Source organism: Podarcis filfolensis (assembly GCF_964270895.1).
Source record: "Podarcis filfolensis genome assembly, chromosome: Z".
Lineage (NCBI taxonomy): Eukaryota > Metazoa > Chordata > Lepidosauria > Squamata > Lacertidae > Podarcis > Podarcis filfolensis.
The window spans coordinates 32608884-32631037 of record NC_139617.1 but is presented as its reverse complement, the minus strand read 5'-3'; the positions used below and the strand labels follow the sequence as shown (position 1 = coordinate 32631037).

The following is a 22154-nucleotide window of genomic DNA, read 5'->3' as shown; positions in this document are numbered from 1 at the left end:
ATGTAAATTATGAGATTTACATTTTTGAAAACATGAGTATAAGTAGATGAGTTGGGTCTGGATGGGGGAGAAATTTGATTCAAGTCATATTTAAGGGCAAACCTACTTCCTTCGTACTGCTGCATGCCACCCCCATCTCTGAGTGATGCAAGATTTCTGGGGTTCCAAGCTCTTGCCAGGGTTTGTGTTTCCTTTTGGAATGAAGCACAGAGGAGACTGTGGTGTCTTTATAATATATGGTTTATTTTCATTTATACAACCTGAGCCTATGATGGAAGGGTTCACAGCATTAACACCCCAAAGGGAGGGGGCCCACTCATATTTTATCTTGCACAGAGCCCCCTTTCCTTTGTTCTCTTGATTCATCACTGAGGCGACCACATCACAGGAATAATAATAATAATAATAATAATAATAATAATAATAATAATAATTTATTTATACGCTGCACCCATCTGGCTGGGTTTCCCCAGCCATTCTGGGCAGCTCCCAACAGAATTAAAAGCACAATAAAACATCAAACATTAAAAACCTCCCTAAACAGGGCTGCCTTCAGATGTTTTCTAAAAGTCAGATAGTTGTTTATTTCCTTGACATCTGATGGGAGGGTGTTCCACAGGGTGGGCGCCACTACCAAGAAGGTCCTCTGCCTGGTTCCCTGCAACTTCACTTCTTGCAGGGAGGGAACCGCCAGAAGGCCCTCGGAGCTGGACCTCAGTGTCCAGGCTAAACGATGGAGGTGTAGACGCTCCTTCAGGTATACTGGGCTGGGGCCATTAAGGAAGGCCGAGGCCAGGAAGCTAACCTGGCTTATATTTTAATACTTGCTAGATCTAGGAATTAGAAGGAACCGCATACAGCCTACTTCCTCCCCCACCCTCAAACTCCTAACAGCACTTTGCAAAACAATTTGAGAACTGAAACACAGCCCTCCATTGAACTTCTCCAGATTTTGCAGCGACGTTTTCCAGCTAAGTAATGTATACAAAAAGGCAAATGCTAGTATAAATTATCCCTATAAATGCATGCATTAGTGAAATTGGCATGTGTACATCAGGAAAGATTTGCACCTAGTGTTTTCATGAGAACTTTCTATAGAAATCACAAATTGATGTGGAAATAATGGAGAACCAAACTAAAGACTGCAAAAACAAGAAACCAGAATCTGACATATTCACCCCTCCCTCATAATTTCCATCTAAAACAAGTTTAAGCTCTAAAGGAAATTTTATGGTGTGGTACTATTTATTTATAGTATGTTCCTCTTTCTTTCTTAAGGGACCGCCTGGTTTACCTGGCTTGAAAGGAGATTCTGGTCCAAAGGGAGAAAAGGTAAGTGGCCTGATTTTGGACTAGACTTGCAAGTGTACTTTTGATGATAAAGAGTTAATTCCTCACTCCAGGCCTAACAGCACTGTGACACACAGGTCCCAGTCCAACACTCTAACCACTAGGCCATGCCAGCTCACTAGTCCACAAGATTTGCTTACATCTCTTTTTTAAAAAAAATGTGTTTTAATGGTTTTTTAAGATGCTTTAAATTGTTCAGTACTTTAATTAATTAATTAATTAATTAATTAATTAATTAATTAATATATTTTAATGAGATTATTTTATCACTGATTCATTTCCTGTCCTGGGCTCCTTGGAGAGGAAGGGGTGGGATATAAATTTGATGAATGTGTTAAATTTAATAAATAAGTTTTTCTTTACCTTCACACGCTTGAGATTTTGAAATGCATCATTTGTTCTTTCCTAGGGTCATCCAGGTCTGATTGGTCTGATTGGGCCCCCTGGTGAGCAAGGTGAAAAGGGAGACCGAGGCCTTCCAGGCCCTCAAGGAGGATCGGGGCCTAAAGGAGAACAGGTGAGCATCCAGGAGCTTGATGGGAAATTTCCTTTCTCATTCTTATGTCTTCCATTCAATCAGCAAGACTGATTTCTAAGTGGGGACTGGGGGAGAAATTTGATTTTTGCTTGTGTTTTAATGAGAAGCTATCTAATCTGCACTACTCATACCAATACACTGTGCAGCTATCCTTCAAATTTCCACATTCCTATATTTTGCAATGCACTTCTCAAACCAAACAACCTGTACAAGAAATGCATTTGTGGGGGGAATGTGAGAACCCATTAGTAAAAATAGCGTATAAAAATATATTATATATGGAGAAATTGCTGTCAAAACTGTTATTGATTTGGGGTAGAGTGTGTGGAAAATCATGATAAGATGCTGATGAAATTTAAATTAATAAAATTGCTAGATTAGATTGAGAAAACATGGTTTGTCACAGGTGTGGGGAGTCTGTTGTTGGATGTTGCCAGACTCCTATCCCATTAGCCCCAGTCAATGCGGCCAATGACAATGGATGAATGACTTTGTAGTTTAGCAACATCTGCAGGGCCAGAGGTTCCCTACACCTGGTCTGTTGTAATGATGATAGCATTAACTTACTTTAATGCTATCAATCAGCCAAAGAGATTTATGGGGAAATGTTTTGGAATGATAAATATGCAACATAACATAAAACCATACATTCCTTTTAATTTACTGTATTCCTATAAATGTGCATGAGTACTTCTGTATTGTATAATAATTAATTAGTTTGATTAAATCTTTAAATATTTTTAAACATCCAAATTTAGAATTGGCTCCTCCAAAGCTTGTTGTTAACAACAGATACTTTCTGAATTCCTCTTGAATAAACATTGATTTTGCTGTTTGGGTTTCTTTCTATAGGGTATAACAGGTCCGTCTGGTCCAATTGGGCCTCCTGGTCCTCCAGGTTTACCGGTACGTAGCAAGTTCTCAGAGATCCTTATTCCCAAAACGATGGTGCAAATGAGTCACTTGTGCATAAGAGAGGCGAGCTATTCAGTAAATAACCTGGTAGGCTACATGTCATTGTGTCCTGTTGTGGGTTCAACAAGAAAATGGGAGGCCTGGAAACTACCAGAAACCTCTTGTTGCACCAGATCTTTCTCAGATTCTACTGATCAATCCCTAGAATTCACTGACCCTCTTCTATATAGAAGAGCAGCTTTCTAGGGTTTCAAGCAGGGAACATTTCCAGCCCTACCTAGAGATCTTCGGATAGAACCTGGCATATTCAGCATGCAAAGCAGATGCACTAAAACATGAGCTATGGCCCATCCCGGAGCATACCTAGGAGTTGGCTGGGTTGGCCCCCGAATAGAATGAATGGACATGACTAACTTCCGAACATAAATTTCTGTGAGTCTATGATTCTATGATACTCTGAGTAAAATGTAGGTGGGATACAACCCATAGTAATTCTGGGATTTCTTTTTTTTAATGTTAAACAGATGTTTCAAAATATTGCTTGGGGGCTTCATAGAATCATAGAATTGTAGAGTTGGAAAGGACTCCAAGGGTCATCTAATCCAAACCCCTGCAATGCAGGAATCTCTCAACTAAAGCATGCATGACAGATGACCATCCAGCCTCTGCTTAAAAACCTCCAGTGAAGAAGAGTCCATTGTCTTCTGAGGGTGTCCTTTCCACTGTTGAAGATCTCTTACTGTCAGAAAATTCTACCTAATGTTCAGTTGGAATCTCCTTTCTTGTAACTTGAATCCATTGGCTCATGTCACCCTTTGGAGCAGGAGAAAACAAGCTTGCTCCATCTTCCATATTTGAGGAGAGATGAATGTATCCCTAGCACATTCATTTGCAATAGTGTTTGGGTTTTAAATCAGTGGCTTACATTAATGTGAGTGATAATTTGTGTATGTGTGTGAATCTACTAACTATTGGTTTGGCTCTCTCCATGGTCTAGGGTCCCCCTGGTCCAAAAGGTGCTAAAGGATCATCGGTAAGTCAAACCTATCCAACTGGGAACATTAATTTGGTGGAGTCATACCAAAGTCACATTTTGGTTTCCCATCTTGATTCAAAATGGCACCTGGCATCTGACCATCAAAGAAGATCCCTGCCCAAGGAACCCCTGAATTGAGTTTGGCAATGATATCTTGAGAAGCAGCCAAACCTACGCCAAAAAATGTGCAAAGTCACACCAAAGTTGTTTTCTGGGCTACCATCTTGAATCAAAATGGCTCTCTGCATCCAAACGTTGATGAAAACTGCCACCCCTATTTCGGGAATCCTTGTATTAAGAGGTGGCCTTACCTGGTTCTTTTACACTCAGAAGGCTATCTTTGTTCATCATGTAGCTGCTCCCATATAAAGGACTTGGGGTCAGAGGGTTGGCCCACAGCAAATAGGAGTTATCCCTTGATGACAAGCCTCTGATCTGTGGCTGTCTGTATTGCCCACCTAACTAACATGTGCTGGTTTCTGTTTCTTTGTCTTTCTAGGGTCCAACAGGTCCAAAAGGGGAAACTGGTCACCCTGGGCCACCAGGGCCTCCTGTAAGTACTGGTCACCATGTCCTTTGTGGTTTTGGAACACCTCTCCCCTTTTTATTGGAAATATTTACAGGGAGCTTTTTCATAAACAAACAACAAAGTGGTTTACACCAAAACGACATAGGACCATACAGGTAATACCAGGAAAGTTAAAAGCAGACATCAATTAACCATTGTGGAAGGATCTCTTCTTATCTGCCTGCAGAGGTCTGGGAGAATAACAAATGTTTTCATCGGGCATTTAAAAGTTGGTATAGAAGGCTCCTGTTGAAACTCCAGTGGCATAAAGTTCCACTGGACTGGGCCAATGACACTAAAGGCTTAGTTTCTCTTTGTTGTCAAACAAGCCTCCCCAACTCAGGGGATGACTAACAATCCTCCTCCAAACAAAAAAAAATTTCTTCCAGTAGCACCTTAAAGACCAACTAAGTTAGTTCTTGGTATGAGCTTTCGTGTGCATGCACACTTCTTCAGATACACACAATCCTCCTCCAGATAATTTCATTGTTCAACATAGAATATAAAGGCTCAGGCAATCTCTGAGGTACCCTGGATGTTAGTTGTTCAAGGCTTTGTAAATTAATACAAGGACCTTGAACCTGCCTTGGTAGAGATGGGCAGCCAGTAAATATGCTTTAACAGTAGTTCCCATGTTAACAGCGAGATGCCCCCATCAGCAATCTGGATACCACATTCTGTACCAGCTGGAGCTTCCAAACCAGGCCCAAGGGCAGTCCCTTGAAGAGCATCTTACAGTAGTCCATCCTTGATGTTGCCCCTTCCCTACATGTTGTCTTTCTCTGTCTTCAGCACCAGTTAAACCGTGTCACTCTACTTCTTCCTTGCCCCAGGGTCCTCCAGGGGAAGTGATCCAACCCCTTCCCATCCAGTCCTCCAAGAGGACCCGGCGGAACATTGACGCCAGCCAGTTGGTCAACGAAGGCAATGCTGACAACTACATGGACTACGCTGACGGCATGGAGGAGATCTTTGGCTCCTTGAACTCTCTGAAACTGGAAATTGAGCAGATGAAGCACCCGCTGGGCACTCAGCACAACCCAGCTCGCACCTGCAAAGATCTGCAACTCTGTCATCCGGATTTCCCAGACGGTATGGATGGGCATCAGTGGATATGCAGGAAGGGGAAGGAGGGTTCATCTGGGAACCAGAACAGTGTTGTACACATGTGCAATTTCTACATGCCTCAGATAGGGATGCCTCAGATAGACCTTAATTCGGTAGCTGGGATTCCTGCATTGTTTGGATTGCTGCAGGTATTCAGACTAGTTGACCCATGGGGTCCCTTCCACCTCCACAACTCTTGAGTCTAAAGCTGATTCCATCAAATTCACACTTTCTGAAACAATAGGTGAATCAAAAAATTGCACTTACCCAAATTTCATGATGCAGTTCTCCAATCAACCAGTGTTTCACAAAATGTATAGCTTAGGGGAAAGTGTGCATAAAAAAATGAGGATATTAGTGAAAATAACATACAAATACAAATAACGTTTAGGGAAATCTCTTGCAAAAATGTATTTGTTAGTGAAAACTGCACATAAGCATTTGTTGCATAAAATTGGTTTATTAGGAGAAATTCACTCCAAAATGCTGGTGGATTTTCATGAGGATTCTTTTTAAGAGAGATTGCAAATTGCTACTTAGAAAACAAAACAGATCCTTCCATCCCTAGTCCCTTTTTATTGTTGCGAAAACAAATTGGTGTCATATAGTAGGATTTTCACAAACGTAGGAATGTGTTAGATGATTAAATTGTAGGATTTGTATCAACTCTTTCTGTCTTCCTTCCTCCCCTCAAAAAAACATGGTCCCAACTCCAGGTGAATACTGGGTAGATCCTAATCAAGGTTGTTCCAGGGATTCCTTCAAAGTTTACTGTAATTTCACCGCTGGTGGGGAGACCTGCATCTTCCCAGATAAGAAGTCAGAAGGGGTAAGTGATTCTTGTGAGCTTTTTCTCTTACTTACTTTCTTTCTTTCTCACTAATCTGGGCATCCATTTCACTTTCACGTTGGAAGGCAGGCAGAAAAGTTGACCTGTCCATTGGATCCTTGATTTGGTTCTATAGGAAGCTTAAAATCATATAACTGTAGAGTTGGAAGGTCCCCCAAGGGTCATCTAGTCCAACCCCCTGCAATGTGGGGATCACAGCTAAAGAATCCCTGATAGGTGGCTATCCAACCACTGCTAAGAAACCTTCAATGAATGAGAGTCCACCACCTTATTTAGAACCAAGCGGCCCCTATCTTGTGCCTAATTGCACCCTAAAAAGCTACTCAGTTCCTAATAATGGCTTGATCTCCAGAACTATATTTGAAGTGAGAGGCCGTAGCTCAGAAGGCCTGTGTATAAATTATTGCGATAAAGAAAAAGTACTTGCTTATTCACAGTACATATTTTTTATAAGCCTAATAGCTCACTGTCCTGAAAGTAGCCTTGTCCCATGTTTGCATATAAAATGCAGGAAAAATGTAGCTGTGTTGCATTTCATAAAGAAATCATGAGAGCAGTTAATAGGCTGGGAGTGGAGAGATTATGTAGAACTGTATTAAGGAGGAACAGGAGACTTTGATATTTTTTTCCAGTGGGCTGTTATGAACATTTTAGGAAGAAAACATGATTTCCTTAATCATTACACTGTTCAGGATATAGTCAAAGCCCTCCAGGTCAGATCCTTTAAGATTATGCTTCAAAGAACTCCAGGCTTCAGGGCTCTATGGCAGAGCATCTCCTTTGCATGCAAAAGGTCCCAGGATCAGTCCCCACTTGCATCTCCAGCTAGGACTGGGAAAGACCCCTGTTCAAAATTTTGAAGAGCTTTTGGCAATGCTAAGCTGGATGGACAAATGGCCTGGCTCAGTAAAACCATATTTGATAGCCGTCTTCAACTATCTGAAGGGTTGCCATGTGGAAGATGGAGCCAGCTTGTTTTCTGCTGCTCCAGAAGGGAGGGCCTGAACCTATGGATTCAAATGACAAGAAAGGAGATTACAACTAAAAATTAGGAATAGCTTTCTGTCATTCAGTGGTGGAACAGACTCCGTCAGAAGGTGATGGCCTCTCCTTCCTTGGAGATTTTTAACATCCAGTGGTTGAATGGCCCTCTATCAAGGATTCTTTAGCTGTTATTCCTGCATTGCAGGGGGTTGGACTAGATGGCACTTGGGGCCCCTTTCAGTGCTACAATTCTATGTTTCCATGATTCTAAGATAGCTTCCTATATTCCTATTTAACTCAACTTTTTATTCAGAACTACAAGGACTAGAATCTTTGTTTTTAGGGGAAGGACCACAACTTAGTGATGAAGCATCTGTTTTGTATGCAGGAGGCCCCATGTTCGATCCCTGATGGCATCTACAAGTAGGAATGTCCTATGCCTGAAACCCTAGAGAGCCATTGCTGCCAGTCAGTGTAGGCAGTACTAAACTAGATGGACCAATGGATTTCTCTCAGTATAATGCAGCTTCCCGTGTTCCTTTTTCAACTCAACCCTTTCTTCAAAAGTATGAAGACTAGACTCCTACTTCATTTTTAAAGGAAGGGCTCAGTAGTAGAACATATTATTTGCGTGCAAGAAGATTCTGGGTTCAGTCTTCAGGTAGGGCTGGCAGTGTCCTGTTCCCAAAGTCCTGGAGAGCCTCTGCCACTGTGTACTGGAAATACTGAGCCAGATGGACCGATGGTCTAACTCAGTAGAAGGCAACACCCTATTTCTTGTCTTTCCCTAAGGATGGAATTGCTTCCAATTTCCTCCTTCAGCTCTGTGCACTTTTCTTCACTTCTTCATGCAGCACAAACCGGTAGTTAAACTATGGAACTTGCTCCCACAGGAGGCAGTGGTGGCCACTAACTTGGGTGGTTTTAAAAGAGGACAAATCCATGGAGGAGAGGGCTATTGATGGCTACTAACCACAATGGCTATGTTCTGCCTCCGCAGCTGGAGTCAGTAATGCTTCTGAGTACCAGTTGCTGAAAACCACAAGAGAGAAGAAGGCTCTTGTGCTTGGGTACTGAGAGGTTCTCCTAATGGGCATCTGGTTGGCCACTGTGTGAAGATGATGCTGGACTAGATGAGCCACTAGCCTGATCCAGCAGGTTCTTTTGTTTTTATGACAACATGATGCTGGATTAGATGAGCCATTAGCCTCATTCCAGCAGCCTCATGTTCAAGATAATCACCAACCTATGCAGTTAGCAAGTGGATTCTGTGGCATCATGGGTGCCCAAGGAAGATGTCAGGGATACCATTGCTCCGACAGATTCAACAATGGTGGCTCCTGTGATACAAACCAATTGGGCTGAGCCTACATGTGCTCTTCATTGGTTCTGGGCTCAGAGTAGCAGTTTTGCCATTCTGACCATTTGCTTCCAAACCTTATTCAGCCACCTCCAACCTTCCTGGATAAATGGACCATTTACCCAGGAGAGTGATATTTCTGCTTGTTCTTTACTGGCAGGGCTTGCTGATGGTTGTAGCCCAACACCTCTCCAGAGGTTATACAGACCATTAACCCCAAAGTAATGAGAGTTGTCACCAGGGGCATAATTGTTTTACAGCTGTGCATTCGTAAGGGTTGAAAAGTTTGATCTTGAAGTCAAGCAGTTAACTTTCCAGTTCAGGAATTCTTCCAAGATAAAGAGAGAGAGAGAGCTCAGATTTGGCACCAGGTCACCTTGATTTTAAACAGAAAGGAGGAACATAGCTGTCATGGTAACAAAAATACCTCTGGATGGGGCGGGGGGGGGGGGAAATTTGATCCGCTTATATTTCTAATGTGAACTTTTCAGAATTGCATTTCCGGAACCAAAACACCACTGTCCTTTGAAATCAACAGTTTTCTGAATTTTGCAGTGCCGTTCTCCTACCTAACAGGGGGAAAAAACATTTTTAAAATATATTTGCAGAAGAGGAGAATTGCTGTTGTGGCCACATCCTGCTTGCTGGCTTCTCCGAATGGGCACCTGGTTGGCCACTGTAAGAACAGGCTACTGGACTACTTGGGCCCCCTTTGGCCTCATCCAGGAGGGCTCTTTTTGTGTTTTCACTCTGCTATTGGAGGCAGTAATGCTTCTGAATACTAGTTGCTGGAAGCCACAGGAGAAAGTTGCTCTTCTGCTCAGGTCCTGCTTCCAAGGCTTCCCACTGGGACATCTGGGTGGCCATTGTGAGAATAGGAGGCTGGACTAGATGAGCACCCTTTGACTTGATCCAACAGCCAGGCTCTTCTTATTTTCTGTGTCAAGGGAGTGGGGAATCTGTGGCCCTCCAGGTGTTGCTGCACTACAGCTCCCATCATCTCCAACCATTGACCGTGCTGGCTGGGGCTGATGGGAGTTGGAGTCCAACAACAACTGGAGGGCCACAGATTCCAAAATCCTATCTTATATTCCTCCTCCAGTGTCTGAGTTGATATGCCTCTGAATACCAGTTGACATTAATCTCAAGTGGGGGTAGTGTTACTGTTGTACTCGGTCCTGCTTGTGGGCTTCCCATTGGAGCACTTGGTTGGCTATTGTCATGAAAGGATGCTGCACTAGATGGGCCCCCTTTGGCCTGACCCAACAAGGATGTCCTTATGTGTATTTTGGGGAGAAGTTGGAGATATTTCAATGTGAGTCTGTGCCCCTCCGAATATAACTCTTCTCTTTCTTTTTCTCTCTCAACCCTTTTCCTTTTCTTCCTCCTCGCCACGCCTCTTCCGCCACTTTCAGGCCAGGATTACCACATGGCCCAAGGAAAACCCAGGCTCCTGGTTCAGTGAATTCAAGCGTGGTAAACTGGTAAGGCACTCCCTCTTCTCACTTTCCAGTTTTGCTTTAAACGTGTCTCATATTTTGCAGAGCAAAATGGCTCGATGGCCCAAAGAGCAGCCGGCCACATGGTATAGTCATTTCAAGCGGGGGTCCCTGGTAAGTTGCTCAGCTTTTGGCACCCCACCACGCCTGACTGAGAGGAGACACGCCAGACACGCCCGCTTCTTGGTTATGGCCATCTCCTGAAAAACCTGCCCGCTCACACACTGCATGATGGACTAACCAGCACAAGCATTGGGGGGCTCTAAATGACTACAGAGGAACAGTTTAAGGAGGAGCTGGGGTGTATCCTTGCTTCATGCCTCCTCCGAGATCTGCCTGTCACCATCTGGCTGGCTAATATTAGCCACAAGTGGCTGGCTAGGGCACTGGCGCAGCACATATGCACCCAGACCCAATCCAAGGCCCCAACCTGGGTAACAGCTGACCTAGATGTGTCCCTGAATCAGTTCTAATTAGGATGTGTCTCCTTCCACGCTCCTGACAACACTGAAAGCACAGGAGGATCCAATAGCACTGGGGTCTGATTCCCCAGTGCCTTTAGCCAGTGAGTGAATAGAGGGTTCACGTTGGTGTTCCCCTGCTGGGAATAGGTGTGTGCAGCTGACACAGTTTCTTTTCCACCCCACCCTGCAACGCCCCACTCCTGGGGTACTCCAGATTGCCTGATGCAACTGAGGGCAACCTAGGGCTGTCTCTACCTGACCTGGCCAAAGCCCAGATCTCAAATGAACTGATTTTGGATTTGGGCTTGGGCTGAATCTAGTGCACAACTTTTACTCAGTTCTGCATAACTTAGACAAGTCTCAGGATTCAGCCTTTCATGGTTCTGAACTTGAAAGTCTGCAAATTCGAACTTGAGCCATTGATGGAGTGGGAGCAATAAAAAGATTTTACTGACTGCTGAAGCTCCAAATTCATTAGATTCCTTAATATGTTATTCATGGATACCTTTAACAAGGTACCAGTTAGTTTAATTAATTAAATGGGTTGGTTCCAGCTAAGTTGTATTCAGAGGACACCTACTGAACTGAACATACCCAAGTTAGTAATGCCAGTAGGTCTACTCAGAGCAGCCCTATGGAATATGAGAATCTGTTGGCTTTTGTTTAGATTCATCCTTTCAGTCTATGGCTCTCTTGCAAAACCTCTTTGAAGTTTATTGCTTGCATTTCTATATCACCTTTTTCACCAAAGATCTTCTGCATGGATCTCCCACTCCTCATTTAATTCCCACAACAACCCTGTGAGGTAGGCTAGACTGAGAGGGAGGGATTGGCCCCCAAGGTCACCCAGTGAGATTCATGACCAGGTGAGGATTTGAACCCTGGGCTCCCAGGTGCTAGTCCAACCCTCTAACCACTACACCACATTAGCTTGTGATGCTTCTGCCTTAAATCTTCAAAACCAAACGAAATGGGCATCCTGGTCCTTCAGCCACCATCACTTTGCATGTGACACTTGAATCTGCACCCACAAGGCTGGCAAGGGAGCTCCCACTTAACAGAGCACAACAGCCATCTCCTGTGTACGTGTTAAGAGCCCTTCCCTCCCCATGCAGGGGAGAGAGTTGTTATGTCCGCAAATGCACAGCACTGTACTAATTTGCAGTATCGGTGCTGCACCACATGTAGTCTTTGTGCCTTGGCCAGTTTCTCTGCTCTCTGCTAGCCATAGGCAAACCTTTTTCTGCTGGGGTCAGGGAGACCTGAATGGTTAGCAACTCCTCAAAATCTCCCTCCTGCCTCTTTGCACATTTTGATGTCCTGCTGCTCTCCTTCTGCTTTAGTATTGCATCTTCTGTTCAAAATAGCTACCAGCATCTAGAAGACACCCCAACCTGATATTTTGGAAGGAGCAGGTGACTTGTTGGAGAAATGTCACTAGCCTCAAAGCAGAACAACCCCCACAAACTCTTCTGGTGCAGACAGAGAAGATTGCTGAGGTCTGTGGGAGAGTTTCTCCTGCAAGTCCCAAAAGGTCTCAGAAGACCCCACTCCTCGATGATGCACTGCAGGGCTTTTAATGTGGCTAACCCCATTTCTGAACATACTGTAGTTCTCAGGATTCTTTGGGGGAAGAAGCCATGACAGTTGAACGTGGCATCACTGTGCTCTCAATCTCTGGTTTGGATGTGGCTCTCTGAGTACCTTTAAAAGGGTAAAGGGACCCCTGACCATTAGGTCCAGTCACAGACAACTCTGGTGCTGTGGCGCTCATCTCAATTTACTGGCCGAGGGAGCCGGCGTACAGCTTCTGGGTCCTGTGCCCAGCATGACTAAGCCACTTCTGGCGAACCAGAGCAGTGCACGGAAATGCCGTTTACCTTCCCGCCAGAGCAGTAGCTATTTATCTACTTGCACTTTGACATGCTTTCGAACTGCTAGGTGGGCAGGAGCTGGAACTGAGCAACGGGAGCTGACCCTGTCGTGGGGATTCAAACCGCTGACCTTCTGATCAGCAAGCCCTAGGCTCTGTGGTTTAGACCACAGCGCCACCCGTGTCGCTTATTCACCTCAAAACTCCTAAGCTATTCAGAAGGAGGGTTCCCCCCTCCTTTAATTGCCCAGAGCACCTTTTCCATCCAGGAGAGTGAAAAATGGGATTACAAATTGTGAGTTTCACCTTGGGGGGTTCCCCCTCCCCCTGCTCCAGCCCTGGAACAAATGCATAACTCCCATTAGATTTTTATGAGCTTTTGCACCTGTTCAAGCTCATTATAATCTTGCAGCCATATGGCTCCAGTCACGAACTCTTATTATTATAATATTATAAGTAAACAAGCAGCTCTGAGGACATGTTGTCCTGTTGGTTTAATAATAATTATTATTATTTCACAAAATCTGCTTCGTTAAATATCCGCCCCATTCCCTTCACAGAGCTACAATTTCCAGAGTGGTTCACCTCTTCCCAGGAACTGTAGTTCTGTAAAGGAGGAACAGAGATCTCCTAACAACTCTCAGCACCTTTGACAAACTACAGCTCCCATAATTCTTTGGGGAAAGTCCACACAACAACCTTGTAAGGAAGGTTAGAAGTTGTAGTTTGTTCAGAATGCCTTAATAAACAATCATTCTTCCCAGGAAACTATGGAGATCGTAGTTTTGGGAGAGGGAATAGAGGTCTCCTAAAAACTCTTAGTACCCTGAATAAACTCAAGGTCACAGAATTTTTTAGGGGGAACCATGACTGTTTAAAATGGTATCACTGTGTTTCAAATGTACTGTGGCCTGTGATTTGGAGAATTCTCCTGTACTAGAAGAATTCCAAGGAGGATGATAAGGCTAGTGACATTCTGCATTCTGCAATACTCGTTAAAAAGCAATGACCTGTAATAGTCTTGGAGAATGGCACAAGCGCGCTCCATTATCTTTTCCAATTTGATTTGGGATCCTCTGTTGGGTGAGCATTCCTCTTTCCCAATCGCCACCGTGGCTATAAATCAGTGCCGCCTCCCCAAAATGACTAAGAAAGGAATATGGCAGCTCTGAGGTGGTGACAGCTGGTTGGCCAGTTCGTCTTCTAAAATGCAGGTAGCGCCTTCTCTGTTGGCATGCTGAGCTTGCCATGATTAGTCATGTTGATCTCTCCGGATAAGCGTGGACACAGATCCAGATCATTGGTTGGTATACCCTTTCTTTATTTCTTTGTGATGCCTTCCTTGTGAAGTTGCTCTCACTATGAGTCTCTCCTGTTTTCATTTGGTACATCCCTATTTCCTTCCGCCCCCTTCCAGGTTCTTTCAAAGGAACGGGCTGTCTGCAGAACACGTTCCTAAAATGCAGTCCATAATATCTAGCAAGGGCAGGTACTTCTGTCTGAGAACAGTTGCAAAACCAGAACAGAATGCCCAAATATACCATCTGTTAACACCCAGTAGCCTGTTCTTTGCTGCATACACATTTCCCTGCCTACCTACCCAGAGCAGATCCATTGAAATGAGCTGTGATTCCTGCATTGCTGGGGGTTTGATTTGAGGACTCTTTGTGTCCCTTCTAACTCTACAATTCTAAGATTCTATGAAATTAATGGAAGCCACAGTGGGTAGAGAGTGCTCTTGTGCTTGTGTCCTACTTGACATCAAAGGCATGTAAGGACAGATGAGCCATTGGCCTGAACCAGCAGGGCTCCACCCACTGTTGGAGGCAGTATGAATAACTCTGAATTCCAGTTGCTTGGAACCACAGGTGGCGAGAGCTCCGCTGTTGCGTTCAGGTCCTGCTTGTGGACTTCCCATTGGGGCACCTGGTTGGCCACTGTAAGAACAGTGTGCTGCCTTTGGCCTGATCCAGCTGCAAGGCTCTTCTGATGTTCTGCCTTCCATACGCCATCTGTTGTTAGCCCAGGATGCCTCCCAAGTTCATGGAATCATAGAATTATAGAGTTGGAAGGGACCCTGAGGGTCATCTAGTCCAACCCCCTGCAATGTAGGCATCTCAACTACAACATCTCTGACAAATGGCTATCCAACCTCTGCTTCAAAACCTCCAAGGAGAGTTCCACCACCTTCCAAGTTGTTGCACAGCCTTGCCTTCCCTGCTTCCTCCCTCTCCTCTTCTTCTTTCCCCCTCAGCTCTCCTATGTTGATTCCGATGGCAACCCCATTGGCGTGGTGCAGATGACCTTCCTGAGGCTCCTGAGTGCTTCTGCCCACCAGAACCTCACCTACAATTGCTTCCAGTCGGTGGCCTGGCACGACGCCACGGCTGGCAACTATGACAAGGCCATCCGCTTCCTGGGCTCCAATGACGAGGAGATGTCCTATGACAACAACCCCTTCATCAGGGCTGTCCTGGATGGCTGTGCAGTGAGTATCTGCATGTCTTAGAATCATAGAACTACAATGGTACCTCTGGTTGCGAACGGGATCCGTTCCGGAGGCCCGTTCGCAACATGAAAAGAATGCAACCCACAGCGGCACATCTGCGCACACGCAGGTCACGATTCGCCACTTCTGCGCATGCACATGACATCATTTTGTATGTCTGCGCATGCGCGAGCGGCAAAACCCAGAAGTAACCCTTTCCGGTACTTCCGGGTCGCCGCGGGACATAACCTGAAAGAACGTAACATGAAGTGGCTGTAACCTGAGGTACCACTGTATAGAGTTGGACCTAAAGGGTTATTGAGTCCAACCGTCTGCAACGCAGGAATCATAGCTAATGTGATTCACAGTCCAGGCTGGACTAACAGCAAGAGCCTGGAGGTCGCAACTCAGGGGTGGGGCAGTTGTTTTGCAAACAGAAGGCAACAGACCTTGATTTTTGGCATGTTTTCTAAGAAGGATATTTGATGGCGAGACTGGTAAGGATTTTAGCCCTGAGGTTCCACCCCTCTGGGTTGGATGCCAGCTCTACTGTTAAAGGCAGGATGCCTCTGAATACCAGTTGCTGGGAGTCCCAAGTGGGAAGAGTGGCTGTTCAGATCATGTTCTGCTTATGGGCTTCCCATTGGGGCATCTGGTTGGCCACAGTGAGGACAGGATGCTGGACTGGATGGGCCCATTTTGACCTGATCTATCAGGCTCTTCTTATGGTCTATCTCCACTGTTGGAAGCAGTATGCTTTTGATTGCCAGTTGCTCAGAATCATAAGCGAGGTGGCCTGCCTTTCAATTTTCTCCATTTCCCTCCAGGCAAAGAAAGGCTACCAGAAGACGGTCTTGGAAATCAACACCCCCAAAGTGGAGCAGGTCCCCATTGTTGACATCATGTTCAACGACTTTGGAGAAGCATCGCAGAAGTTTGGGTTCGAGGTGGGACCAGCTTGCTTCATGGGCTAAGGGACCACTCAGAAAACTAGTTCTCCAAAATGAGCAACCTCGTAACCTCATCGCGCCTTCGGTTTTTGGTTCCATTTTTGTGTCATCGTCACATGCACGTTCTAAAACTGGACAGTTTGATGGGATTGCTATCTATTTGGGTTTTTCTTTCCTCCCCCCGCTTCTGTTTTGCCTGTGCTCCAACTCTGCCGCTGGATCACCCTTCCCAAACCATTTTTAAGCCCCAGGATCATCATTCCCACTGCAGACTCCAGAATCACATGACCTAAGGACATCCACTACCAGCAAAGGCCATCTCTCCAAAAACCCTCTTGCTCTGCATCTCCTCTGAGGCCACCAAAGAGTTTCCTGCACTTGAACATACAGCTGTTGTTTCAACACACTGAGACCACAAAACCAGGTCTTGTTCTTCCGTAATTTTGACAACCTTGCCAAAGCTGGGGGAAGACCAGGTACTGTGGATCGTTAAAGTTCCCCATCTCTTGGAAGGTTCTGGAAAAATCCTGCAGAAAACTATTCTCCAGGCGTGACACAACAACTCACTTGTTCTCGGCATAGGAGCGTAGACTTAGGATGCTCCAGAATCCTCCCAGGTCAGATTACCAGACCGCTGGTGTTTCAAACAGAACTCATATGGAATAAACTTTTTTTTTTAATTGCTTTTTGTAAAACTTTGATCCTAAAAGTTACAACTGAAACCAATTACAGGAAAGAAAACTTTTCCCAGGTTCTGACTGTCTTCCCCATATGATAAAGGTGCTTCTATTTTTGTATGTTGTTAAGTAAATATTTGTATATTATTATATTAAATATAAAATGCCTCTGGTTCAAAGCATGCATGTGACTTGCCCCATGTCCCTGATTGATAATTTAACGAGCCCACATTTCTAACCAGCAAACCAGCCCATCTGATGAAAAACACCAGTCCAGGAGGCATAAAATCATGTAGAGTTGGAAGGCACCCCAAGGGTCAACTAGTCCAGCCTCCTGCAATTCAGGCAATGAATTGCTGTTGCGGTTCCCTCCCTGCACCCGTGGGGTGGGTGCACCTGGTAAAAACATTCAGGCACTTTGAGCCTTATGCATAAACACAGATGTAAGGCTGCTCTTGAGTTTATCCCTCTTACTCCCGAGTAAGCATTTCTTCCAGGATTTTACCCTTACTTCTGACTAAGCTGGTGCTTTCTCTATTGATGATTACACAATCAATATACACAGTATTCCTCATGTGCCTGAGTGGTTTTACTTTTGAAGTGGGGGGGAGGTGATCAGATAAACCATGCCGCAGCTCTCCAAAGGAAAAGTGAACCTGAGGAATGTCAGGATTGTGTTTTTTTAAAAATTAACAAAGCATATTGTTATACTGGAAATCCATGACTCTGCTGCAAAAAGAGAAAGAAAGTGCCTTTGTCAGCTCTGACAAGTAGTACAGACTTGGGGTCAGCTGTCACTCCACTTGATTTCAAGGTACAGGTTTCATTTTAAATATATATATATTTCCCCCCCAAACTAAAAGCCTCTCCCCCCTCCCCAAAATTCCACCTCCTCCTCCCTCATTGGAGGATTGTACATGGCAGGGATCTCCATTATTATTTTTACTTTAAAAATAATTAAAAAAAATAATAAAAACACAGGTGCTTATATTTTTTATTATTATTATTTACATTTTCTCTTTTTTTGTTGGTGCTATCTCTGACGACGACACTGGTGGACACCCCCCTGCCATTTACCTCCCTCCAAGGCTCATTTAATGATGTTCTGATTGAGCAACTTTCCAGCACCCCATTCTACCCCCCTCTCGACCCCCACCCCATCCACAGTCTTGAATGGAGTTGCATGCTAGTCTAATTATTTCAATGCATAGACCAGCCCACTTCTGTAGAAAAGTATTAAAGCTGTGCTTGCTTGCGGGGAGGGGTTTTTTTGTTTTGTTTTTCCTTTTGTAACAAATAGAATATTCATGCATTTTTATAGGATGATTAACTATGCCAGATTTGTACTCGTGCGCTGAATATTTGTGGTGCTAATTTATGTATTTGTTTGATGTCCTGAAGTCAAGCTTGGCCCCCCCAACCCAAAACAACTGCATTGCAAAAGCAATAAGAGATGGTGTGATCCTGTGTGCCTTTTACCTAAAGACCACTGAGGAAGGGGAGGGCAGAAGCTTGCTAGCAATAAACTGTTTCAGTTGGGGCCTTCACTTTTTTTGTTTCTTCTCTCCATGAGTTGGGTGAGTGGTACTCCTAAAGAAGGAAAATAAGAAGCAGAGCACTTTTGCCAAAGACCCCTGTCCAAGGAGGTCAATTGGAGGTCAGTCTTTGCAAAGGAAAATACATCATGTATACTGTGAACAGGAGCCTTTATATGATGTATTTTCCTATTTTTTAAATGAACCAAGGGGACAGGGCCCTGAGGTGCTCTATGGTGCTTTCTAGTTCAGACTCCATTCATATTTTTACCATAGAATTCTCAGAGCATTTTGTGTTCTCTTGGGCAAGCTTGGAAACACACACCAGGGATCCCTCATTGAGAAGATCAGGGAGAGCGAGGCAGCTTCCCTGGTGGATATAGAACTGCTATCACATAGCATTCCTTGAGCTTCCCCCCAAAATGCAACAGGTAGAGGCAGAATTGCATTAGGTTAAGGATAATGACACCCTGAAATGAATAAGCAAGCCTCCCTTCTCTCACCCCCTTGGTTAAGGTGCTGTTTGACCCTAGATTGCACTTTTGGTTCATGGATATGAAGAGTCAGCCCCAAGAGGCTCGACTGGTGCCTATGCATTAGACCATCCCTCTGCAACCTGGTGCCCTCAAGATGTCTGGGAATTGTAGCCCTGAGGGCACCAGGTTGTGAAAGGCAGTTTCTGAACAACATGGTGGACATTCAGCCCCTTCACAGCTGATGGATCAGGTTCCCCGAAGGTTATAAAGTTTGAGCCCTACCATTCTAGAACAGCATCTTTAGCCAAAAAGACAATTTGGGAATACCATACCTTATTTTTATTTCCTTGCACCTTGAAAAATGCTAGGAAATCCAAAGGCTTGAGTGTTTGCACCTGCAAAAGAAATGGCTTATTAATTGGATGGATGGAGATACCTACTAAGCACACCCACACACTTAGGTCATGTGATTCTGTTCTGCTAATTTCTCTTCAATGAATCTTTAATTTCCCCCCCCCTTCTTTCTGTTGGGTGTTTCTGTCAAAAAAAATAATCCTACCAAGTGTTGTAAAACTGTACTGAAGTTTTGACCCTTTTTCCTTCCTCCCCTCCCAGACCACTTACCTAACGGTATATTGCAATAAAAATTATTCCTTGTATTTGCAGACATATATTTCTGTGTAATTTTATCCCCTCCCCTTTTCCTCTCTTAATATATATTATGACTTGAACAAATGTTGATTGAGAAAAAAAATAAACCTATGAAAAAAACAAAGTTTTAAATACATACTCCTCCCCCGGCTTTTTTTAAAGTATTATGGGATATGTGTGTGAATGCCCAGACCTCTTTGTACAGGTTCGAACATTCCAATCCAACAGTGCCCATCGAAAGGTAATTTTTTAAAGGGGAAAAACAAAATTTAAACCTGTGTAATAAAGGAATAAATGTAATAGTTTTTTTCCAATAAATCAAGTTTACTGTTTCCACCTGACCCACCCTGACGTTGAATGCTTCTTGAACAAGAAAGGCTTTAACAGAGGATTAGACAGGTCCATGGAGGAGAGGACCTCGATGGCTGATAGCCACGATGGTTGTACTCTGCCTCCATGGTCAGAAGCATCAATGCTTCTGAATTCCAGTTGCTGTAAACCCCAGAAGGGGAGAGTTGCTCTTGTGCTTGAATCCTGAGTAAAGGTTTCCACTTGGGCCTCTGGTCAGCTACTGTGAGAACAGGATCCTGGACTAGATGGGCCATTGGCCTGATCCAGCAGGTTCTTCATATGTTCTCACGAGTGTGATTCCATCTGTCTTCCTGATTTGCTTTCACTTAACCTAAGCAAGATGGCTTGATCGTAATTAGTGGGAAAGGTGAGCCAGGCGATACATCTCCAAATGAAGACCAATGCCCCAAGAAGGCCCTCTTTGAATTCCTAAAACAACTGTGGTGGAGATCTTCAACGAACACACCATTATGCCAGCTTTATTTTGGACAATGCAGCAGCAGCTGTGTAACCCACAAAGGTAGAGTCCACAGGCCTATAAATCACACAGGCTTATACATAGGCATTTTCCTGCCGTAGCTTTACACAGGTGCAGAAATTAAGTCCCATTCTTAGAGGAAAAGCATGCCTGCAGTATCAGAGCTGGATGCCTGATTCAGCAAAGAGAACAGGCTGTCTCTTCTCTACCAGAAGCTGAGTTTTCCCTGCACAAATATTCTTGACACTTTCTTAATACAAGAATGAGAAAGTGGATTACCCTAACAACATCCTCTCACATTCTCTTTTACAGGTTTTACATCTCTTAGCATGCAGGCTATCAAAGCATATACTGTAATTTCCACTACACAACCCTTTCCACCCTTCAGTTGAAATCAATTACACTGTGTATATTTGACAAGGGATCTTTCTTAGAAAAGATGTATAGAATTATGTATTTATTGCATTTATATCCCACCTTTTCTTCCAAGAAGCTCAAGGTGATGCACATGGCTCCCCCCACCACCACCATGTTTTATCCTCACAACAACCTTTTGAGGTATGCTGAGAGGCAAGGACTAAGCCCCCAAGGTCCTCAAGTGAGCTTCATGGCCATGAAGTGCAGATTGGAACCCTGGTCTCCCAAGTCCTAGTCCTCATTTTAACCCGCAGAACTATCCTGTGAGGTAGGCTAGACTTAGAGGGTGGCCACTGTTGGACCTAGATGCTGGACTAGATGGATACTGATGGCCTCATCAACCTGAGACACTGTGCATTCTCCCATAAAGGTAAAGGTACCCCTGCCCATACGGGCCAGTCGTGTCCGACTCTAGGGTTGTGCGCCCATCTCACTTAAGAGGCCGGGGGCCAGCACTGTCTGCAGACACTTCCGGGTTACGTGGCCAGTGTGACGAAGCTGCTCTGGCGAGCCAGCACCAGCGCAGCACACGGAAACACCGTTTACCTTCCCGCTATAAAGCAGTACCTATTTATCTACTTGCACTTAGGGGTGCTTTCGAACTGCTAGGTGGGCAGGAGCTGGGACCGAAAGACGGGAGCTCACCCCGCCGCGGGGATTCGAACCGCCGACCATGCAATCGGCAAGCCCTAGGCACTGAGGTTTTACCCACAGCGCCACCCGCGTCCCTAATAGTGACCCACAAATCATCATCACACCTCCCCACCTGCATTCAAGATTCCAAATGAATTACCTGCAACGGATATCAAAGCCAATTTGGGCTTGCTCAGCTCCAGGGCAATGAGCTCAGAGCTCAGATGTGGTGCTTGTTCCATTATGCAAGACAGATGTGGAAAGGGCGCATTTTTACCAAAGGGGGAGCATCAGATTGAATACCTGCTTTGGAGCAAAGCAGGAGTTTCTGCTGACATGGCAATATGGTGGGAGGGCAGCTCAGCTGCTTGATTGATGGTGGGGAGTGGGGGAGACACACCTGTATTGAATAATAACTAGCACTATGCCAAAAAGGGCTCCATATCCCTGCCACCCACTGGTTCGCCATCAGTTAATGTGAACAGAAATTGCATTATTATTATTATTATTATTATTATTATTATTAACCTTTATACAGTGGTACCTCAGGTTACAGACGCTTCAGGTTACAGACTCCGCTAACCCAGAAATAGTACCTCAGGTTAAGAACTTTGCTTCAGGATGAGAACAGAAACCACATGGCTGCGGCACAGCAGCAGTGGGAGGCCCCATTAGCTAAAGTGGTGCTTCAGGTTAAGAACAGTTTCAGGTGAGGAATGGACCTCCAGAACGAATTAAGTTCTTAACCCGAGGTACCACTCTATCCCGCCTTTCCTCTAAGGAGCTCAAGGTGTCATACATAGCTCTCCCCATTTTTTTCCTCCCAACAATCCTGTGAGGTAGATTAGGCTGAGAGTGAGTGACTGGTCCAAGGTCACCCAGTGAGCTTCATGGCTGAGCAGGGATTTGAACCCCAGTCTCCCAGATCCTCAACCAACACTCTAGCCACTGCAC

At 44.7% G+C, this 22154-nt stretch overlaps 1 protein-coding gene across 3 annotated transcripts in view; it reads left to right on the top strand.

Annotated features, from left to right (window-relative positions):
* The window catches only part of COL5A1 (collagen type V alpha 1 chain), a 193537-nt gene extending 173875 nt beyond the window's left edge, over positions 1-19662 (top strand). Inside the window, exons 57-66 of one of the 3 annotated variants that reach the window (XM_083596243.1) lie at positions 1279-1332; positions 1760-1867; positions 2741-2794; positions 3801-3836; positions 4339-4392; positions 5241-5499; positions 6231-6343; positions 10124-10321; positions 14799-15032; positions 15860-19662. In XM_083596243.1, the coding sequence (XP_083452369.1) occupies positions 1279-1332; positions 1760-1867; positions 2741-2794; positions 3801-3836; positions 4339-4392; positions 5241-5499; positions 6231-6343; positions 10124-10321; positions 14799-15032; positions 15860-16006 (1257 nt within the window). In that variant the 3' untranslated portion in view covers positions 16007-19662. The remainder of the gene's footprint in view (positions 1-1278; positions 1333-1759; positions 1868-2740; positions 2795-3800; positions 3837-4338; positions 4393-5240; positions 5500-6230; positions 6344-10123; positions 10322-14798; positions 15033-15859) is intronic. The other 2 variants (XM_083596244.1, XM_083596245.1) reach the window with 2 other exon arrangements.
* The last annotated feature ends 2492 nt before the right edge of the window (positions 19663-22154 follow it).